The 8,194-nt window shown below is 38.6% G+C and overlaps 1 protein-coding gene across 3 annotated transcripts in view; it reads right to left on the bottom strand.

The window, feature by feature from the left end:
* The window catches only part of LOC123513837 (hemicentin-1-like), a 429,869-nt gene that overhangs the window by 22,839 nt on the left and 398,836 nt on the right, over window positions 1-8,194 (bottom strand). For all 3 annotated transcript variants that reach the window (XM_045271232.1, XM_045271230.1, XM_045271231.1), the window contains 2 exons: window positions 6,628-6,734; window positions 434-966 (listed from right to left, as the gene is read on the bottom strand). In XM_045271232.1, coding sequence (XP_045127167.1) covers window positions 481-966; window positions 6,628-6,734 — 593 coding nt within the window. In that variant the 3' untranslated portion in view covers window positions 434-480. The remainder of the gene's footprint in view (window positions 1-433; window positions 967-6,627; window positions 6,735-8,194) is intronic.

Raw genomic sequence — 8,194 nt, 5'->3', positions numbered from 1 at the left:
CTTGAATCATCACTTTAATCATGACAACAGGTTTGGATACCCTGAGGACTCGGCTTCACTGCAAGCAATTCGTTGGGAGGGTAGAGGGTAGCGAGAAGTCTAGTAGGTCAGAGGCAAGAACAAACACATATTATATGAGTAGCCATACCGAACGCGGGTAGCGGACTCCTTTCAAGCTTACCCGCTACCCCTTCATATGAGATAACATGTATTTGTTCTTGCCTCACACCCACTAAGCATCGATATCCTCTACCCTCCGACCAAATCTCGTGCAGTGTGGCTATATCCTAATACCTAGAGTACAAAATAATGAAATCTAGAAACCTTTTATAATATAAACCTTACATATTAGTTAGTGATATTACTCAAGTCATAAGCTTAAACATAGTTGTTATCTACACCTATGTCAGTAAAACAATAAGAACAGACTTACATGGGAGGACTGGATATATGAGGTGAGGGGCTGGGCGCGCACACCACTCAGACCACGGTCTCTGCGGCCTGCATCAGCTGGTCCACGGGACAGTACAGCTCCTCCCGGCGGCCCTCCTCCCTATACTCTTCGGAAGTCCTGCTGGGGAGCCTGACGGTACTGTAGTCCTCGGGGGAAGTGGCCTCGATATGCCTCGGCCTCGAGAAGTCCTCAGGAGTCTCGCTTTGCCGATGACTCCTCTCCATGTAGTCTGAGGGCTCCGGGCTGTGATGGAGCCTTACCCTGGGAAAGTCATCGGGGCCCATCCTAGGGTCCATCCTGCTTCCAGAGAAGTCAACTGCCTCCTCTTGTAGCCTGACCCTAGGGAAGCTGCCGGGAGAGCCTTTCTGCCTCACGTCTTGCAGGTTCTCAATGGAGCCTTTCTGGTGCTGGAGGAGGGCCACGTCTGCATCTCTGGAAGCAGTGCGGCGGTGCCCTGCCCCCTCTCCCGCCCCCCGCACCGCAGGGTACACCTCAGCCGACGCCATGGACTTCTGGGGGCAAGAGAGGCATACAATCAATACAACTTTCGCTTGATCCACGTCAGACCCATAATTGTCTTGGTGTTTACTCGTCTGTATGTAATTTTCCAGATGCAGTCACTGTGTTGTAGTAAACTGTCTAACTTAACGCTCAATTAAATGCACAGTGGAGTTAAAGAGACAAGAAAGCAAATTTAAGAGAATGCATTCACAGCAGCGGCAGCAACAGCAGCAAGACTTCCTTGGTAATAATGGGACATGGACTTCAAAGCAAGATAAACGAAAAAAATAGGACTGATTAATACTCCCAAGAAATAAAAAACAACGAGACACCAAAAAAAGAAAAAAAAGAAAAACCTGCACGCATTCATCCTTTCTTGAAATAATCTTTCATGACACGGTTATAAATGTAAAAAAAAACTCATATTTTCTAATCCGCTTGAACTTTCATTGAAATTATAAAAAAAAAAAAAACGACGACAGTCGTGCTGTCACATGTGTTTGCCTTTTAAAGATGAGGGATCATGTTTAACTATCATTGCAATCATGAGGAAAACAATACAAGGATTCCTGTAGCATTTTCAAAGTGTTTGAGATAATTTGCCAAAACATTTGAGAATAGAGATCAGTCTTATAAAATTCACGAGATGAAGAGATAAAGGAAGTAAAATTCTGATTACCTCTAGCATTATTAAGTTGGAGAGAATAACAAGTGAGGATTAAGGGAAAACCTAGTACAGCAAGAAGGAGGATGAGGGAAGAGAGATATGCACTCCCTAAGTCCCAACAAGCAGTAGATGGTGAGGTATAACGGAAGCACTAGATAACACACTAGACATTATATAATTGTAATTCTCAAACATTGTCATTATAACTAGACAAATTCTAATAGTATATGGTGTCATATATGTACAAGTTTAAGGGGTAATTTTCATGAATCTAATAACACTTTAGGAAAGACACTGAATAGCATAAATCATAAACAAATCGAATCTTGCACTTCGACAGCGTAAGGAACAAGAACATCAAGAAAACCGAACATTGCATTCATTGGGCTGACATACGAGCTGAGATTCATTCAGAGCAAAACAAAGGTTGCATCAGCTTGAGTGTTATTAACAGAGGTCTTTGTCTTGAATGTTACGTGTTATCGACAGGAGAAGCGACTGGATTTATGAAGCGTTGATGACTCTTACGTTATTCCCGGTCACTAAGATAGCATAGAAGATCAGGAAGTCGTGAGTTCGTGAGTCAAGGAGTTCATGTAGAGGCGTTCTTCTGATAAATGAGGTTTGAGATTAAATGTTCGAGGCGTGGACATGTGAGTGGAGAGGATATAGAGATCAAATGAAATCGTTACTAAACAACAGACTACATCGATTAGTATATAGAAGATGACAAGGACACAATAAAATCTATACGAAAATGTGATGATTCAGATAACACCTCTCTGGACATCAGGGAGAAAATAGATGTTGTTCGAGTGGCATTGTTACTGAGTATAAGTGACACGGAAGACAACCGTGGAGTTTATGGATGAGGTGATGTGGATTATGGTATAAACCAAGAAGTTGCTTCTAATATTTTAGTATCTTTTTTTTCCTTTTTCACATATATGTCATATGAATTCAGGCCAAAGATACTAAACAGAAAAAAAAGTAGATAATGAGTTCTACAGATAAGGCAATAAAAGTTATTTTCATAAGTTTATCATTTGTTGAATGAGAGAGAGAGAGAGAGAGAGAGAGAGAGAGAGAGAGAGAGAGAGAGAGAGAGAGAGAGAGAGAGAGAGAGAGAGAGAGAGAGAGAGAGAGAGAGAGAGAGAGAGAGAGAGAGAGAGAGAGAGAGAGGGAGAGAAAATGTAAGCGTGTATAGTTCAACCCTTCATTTGCAGACATATTTTAAAAGCTTTACAAGACCGGAAGGTAAGGGTAAAAGTTATGTAGTTTATAATTTTATAAAACACTCAACCCACACTAGAACGATACTGCCTGCAAAAGAAAAAAAAATGAGAAAGAAAAGTAAAGGTTTATTCATAGGGACTGGAAAGTTTGGCCAGGCAGGGTTTGAGCACTAAGGCAAAACTTTTGAGGAAATATGAAGGAATTTTTGAGGACATAAAAGTTTGATCAGCAGCGTGGGACCTCGACGGCAGTGTTGACATTACAAAGACCACGCCTGCAGACGGATGGAAGACATCACAAGCGAAGCGAAACCATCAATATATGAATATATGAACGCGCACGCACACACACACACACACACACACACACACACACACACACACACACACACACACACAAAGCACTTTTCCCATCAAAATTGAAATAAAAAAGGTACAAAGGAGATCAACATTTTACTGATATTTTTGGCTCAGATACCCGAAGTCATGACAAGATATGATTGATAAGATTCTGAAAGTTCTTGAGAAATTTCAAGTTGAGTTGTAAAACAGATTCAATATGAATCTAAACAGATTGTTATATAACCTGCACAAAAGAAGACATTGCTGAAGGCCACTCAGCAAATCCTTGCTCTGCATATGAAGGCGAGGAGCAGAGTAAGCAGAGTAAGTTGAGAAACGTGTCGCTTGTTTCAGAAAATGTGTTGCTGTAGACTCAGTTTTTTTTTTTTATTTTAAACTATCATAAACTCTAATTTTGAAGATGATTACTAAGATTCTCATATGTCTTTCGATGATGGTTAATATATTTTTTTCTTTTTTACTGTAAGAAGAACTTTGGGTAGAGGAAAAAAAAAAAAAAAACATAGCACACTTGTAAATCTCTAACTTCCCAAAGAGTTTGTTAAAATTAGATCAGAGAGACGCTGAAATATTTAGAAACACAAGCAAGAGTTAGGTGATGAACTATTAATATCACAATCGTTAAAAATAGCAATCTTCCTGAAGCAGATCCGAGTCAAAGTTCAGTCACGCATCTTGGCGCCACACCACGTTTTCGTGCCGCTACTCAGGACACAGAAGGTCAGCAGTGTGTGTGAGCAACAGAGTAGTGAAAAATGCAAACTGATGGGGATCATGCCGCGTTGTAGTGAAGACTGCGCAACAGGGCACCGGATATCACGACTGCAAAATATTCTCAAGGGTGAGGGGCGCTGTAAGCTTGTTAACAATCCTTCCCTGTGTCCTACCTGTATGTCTGTTGTCTTCCGTATCTCAGAATGGCTGTATCGTTTCATCTGAAGGACTATTGTTTTTCATTGAACAATATAAGCAATTTGTGAGTACGTGTCTATGCACACACACACACACACACACACCATATATCATATTTTTTTCTTTTAAAACATGCGTAAGGAATTCGTTTAGTTCTGTTCAATCATCAGAGCAGCTTTAAAATAACCAAAATTTGAGACTTGCTCCTAATCAAAGGTAAAATAAGGATAACGCAACTTTTTTATTCCTATTTTGACTTCCCTTAATTAATATTGTGGATTTTTTTTCATCCCCACATCCTTACTGGCTGTGCATGTGCTGATATTTTGCGGCGAGATGATATATACCTGTCAAGTGGCCAACGAAGCAACAGGTATTGTCAATCACAGTGTAATTAAGATTCGTTCATAAGCAATCATGCTCACTTTGGTAATAACCTCAAATCAGTGCTTGACTTTGTTATCAGTTACGTACATTTTGTAAATGTGAATGAAAGTGTTGTTTGAAAGTTAATTAATAATCATGCAGTAACAAAAGAAATTCAATTTATATGGCCATCTCTCTCTCTCTCTCTCTCTCTCTCTCTCTCTCTCTCTCTCTCTCTCTCTCCACAAAACACTTGCTAATAAACCAACAAACCAAGAAACAGTAACAAATCCCTTAAGCAGCACAGACCGCAAGGAAAGAGGACCAAGAGACACGCACAGTACTTCCTGCAGGTTCCCCGAGAGAAGAGTGACAAGAAACCCAATAGGACGCGGAGAGAACAAAGCTGTCGGCGGGAATGCAACCCTGAACCTTATCCCAAGCTGACCTGGGAATCGTAAACACGCCATCGACATTTGTTTTCTCCTTAACGTGTCAACGAGCGAACCAGCGAGAGAGAGAGAGAGAGAGAGAGAGAGAGAGAGAGAGAGAGAGAGAGAATTAAAGTTAACATGGAGTGACGGGAAAGAGATGAAGAAAAAGAAAAGCAAGGTATATGTATTCAAATAACTTATATTTTATATATCAGCAATTACTATTAACAATATATATATATATATATATATATATATATATATATATATATATATATATATATATATATATATATATATATAGAGAGAGAGAGAGAGAGAGAGAGAGAGAGAGAGAGAGAGAGAGAGAGAGAGAGAGAGAGAGAGCGCATACAGTAACAAGTTGGGCACTCCACTGAACACTGAGGCAAGGAGAGGGACGCTTACGACGAGGCTGGACAAACAGGTAGAAAAGAGCAACACCAATAACAGCTTGGGGATCTAGTGTTACAGGAGCAATAAATGGCCCGTGTTTACCTGGCCTCTCCTCGTGTCCACCTGTGCTCAACCCTACTCCTTTCCCTGCCTTCCCTCCTTTCCCTGCCTTCTCTCTCTCTCTCTTCTCTCTCTCTCTCTCTCTCTCTCTCTCTCTCTCTCTCTATCTATCTATCTCTATATATATATATATATATATATATATATATATATATATATATATATATATATATATATATATATATATATATATATATATATATTCCAATCTTCCCTTGCCTCACCTCCGTTTTTCTTTCTCCCTTCACTTCGCTTCTCTTTCCCTCTCTACTCATATTTTCTCTTCCTTTCCCTTTACCTCCTTTCTCTCCCGTGTTCTCTTATTTTCTATTCCTTTACCTTTAATTTCTTTTTATGCTCTCTTCTCATCTTTTCTCACCCAATATCTCTTAATTACTTTCCATTTCTGTTTTGTTTTTGTTTTTTATATTAACTTTTTTAGTCTTCCATTCAATACCAGTCATTTCTTATGTTTCTCACTTCTTTTCTTTTCCGTCCATTTTCATTCCATTCCTTTCGATTCCTCTAAATTAGTGTTTTTCTCTCCCAGCTTAAACCATCTTCATTACATTTCTATTCCTTTAGTTGTGTAAGATCACTACATCCTCATCACTTTCCTTTTCTTCTCTGCCATCACATGCTCCTTAACTTTCCTTCTAACCTCTTACCCCCACCTTCTCTCTCTCTCTCTCTCTCTCTCTCTCTCTCTCTCTCTCTCTCTCTGTCCCATGCAGTTCAATTTGTGTCACTCATCTTTTTCCTTTTCATCCTTACTCTGTATAAATATGTCCTACTTATCTTTACTTTTGACCTAGCTCTACTCTTCCTCGTATTCCCCGTCGTAGTCTTCATCATTATGGTCGTCGTCATCGTCCGCCTCTTCCTTCACTTGTTTTTTTTTTCTTTCGAGTCTTTTGTGTAGTAAATCAAGTTAATTTTCTCGGTTCCCGAGTTAGTCTTCCCTTTCTATCTCACTCCACTGAACTCAACCCGGCCCGTACATTCACTTACTTGCTCATAACTCATTTGCTCACTCATTCAACACATCACATTCCACCACTCGCTTACCGCACGCTTACTAGAACACTCACTCATTCACTTTCTCGCCAAGACCTACTTACGGTCCTGGACACTGACCCTCACTCATTTACAGACACTTACCCGCACCATTCCTTCAGACAGTGTGGCCGCCACCGCCTCATACACTGGGGTCAGGATCGGCACCTCAGATTTAGCTGCTCCGGCTGACAGGAGGTCGAATGTGTCCTCTGGAAAAAGAAAGAAAGACAAATTAAGAACATGAAATAAACAAATAAGATTGGAAATAAAGTTGAATATGTCCTCTTAGAAAAAAAATTAAAAGATGAGAGATCTTAAACACACAAAAGAAAAAATCCAAGAAAAACATGGAATATAGGTTAAAGACCAACGAGATTCTCCGACACAAATACAACTGCCTCTCTATATTTACTAAATCAGATCTAGGAAAACTCCCAAGAAAATTCTTCTTCCTGTATACTTCACTTTCCTCTCCGCGATCATCTTTCCATTTTTATCAACATACCAGTTCTGAACCAATTTTTCAATGACGTACAGAAAATAAGTTTCAGATTACACAACACTGCCAACAGAATAAAATTAACAAAGGAACATTTGCATACAGACTGGAACAATTATCTCACTGTAAATGACTTAGACTCTAACTGTAACCTCTTCCTTGATAAGCCTTACAACATATGCTATTCTAGTTTCTCAAAAATAGCAAAAACTAACTCCTAAAAGACTGTAGAAGCCATGGATAACTCAGTGTCATTAACTCCATCAGCCACAAGTTCTACCTTTATAAACAATACAAACTAAGTATCACTCTCCTTGACTGTTATAAATAATACAGAAACTACTTTAATACTTGAATGAAAAAGTTAAATCAAGTTTTTATCTACAAAAAATTTACTAATTTCAGAAACAAAACTAAAAAAGTTTGGAAAACTATTAAGATAATCGAGAACGGTAAATGAGAACGAGACATCCTCACAATCAGTGTGCCACAATGACGTACGATACAATGACATAAAATACACTAATCCCTAAGAAATAACATACAGAATGCTTCCAGCACCTTCTCTCAGATTGCTCCAGGACTTAGCAACAATATGCCTACAGCCCAAAGATCTCGCACATCATTTTCTTCTCTCTATGAGCATTCCTCTTGCTATAATAAATGACTTTATAAAGACTAAAACAACTTTAAACGATAGAAAAAAAAATCTAGTGTCAATGATATAATTAATAGAGTCATTAGAAATAAAAAGGAATTACTCAGCTTACCTCTTTCAAAACTTTTCAATGATTCCTTTAAAGACAAAGTTTTTTCCCAGTCACTTTAAGATAGCAAAAATCATCCCTATACACAAATCTAGAAGCTAAACAAATATTTCTAACTACCGTCCAATTTCCGTCCTTTATATTTTCCCAAAAAGTTTTGAATTGTTGATGAAAAATACCTTTTAGACAATCAAAATAAACACAAAATTTTAAGCATTATTCAGTTTAATTTCATCCATGCCTTTGATGCCATAAATAATTTCACTTCAGACCTTTACACTTCAACAGATGATCATTATCAGTCATCTCGGTTTTTATTGACTTTAGCAAAGCTTTTGACACTATTCGCCATAACATTTTCCTTGATAAATTACATCATTATGGCATTCGAGGATGTGTATAA

The sequence above is a fragment of the Portunus trituberculatus genome, chromosome 37 (genome assembly GCF_017591435.1).
Source record: "Portunus trituberculatus isolate SZX2019 chromosome 37, ASM1759143v1, whole genome shotgun sequence".
In the NCBI taxonomy this organism is placed as follows: domain Eukaryota; kingdom Metazoa; phylum Arthropoda; class Malacostraca; order Decapoda; family Portunidae; genus Portunus; species Portunus trituberculatus.
This window is presented reverse-complemented; position numbering and strand designations above follow the sequence as displayed.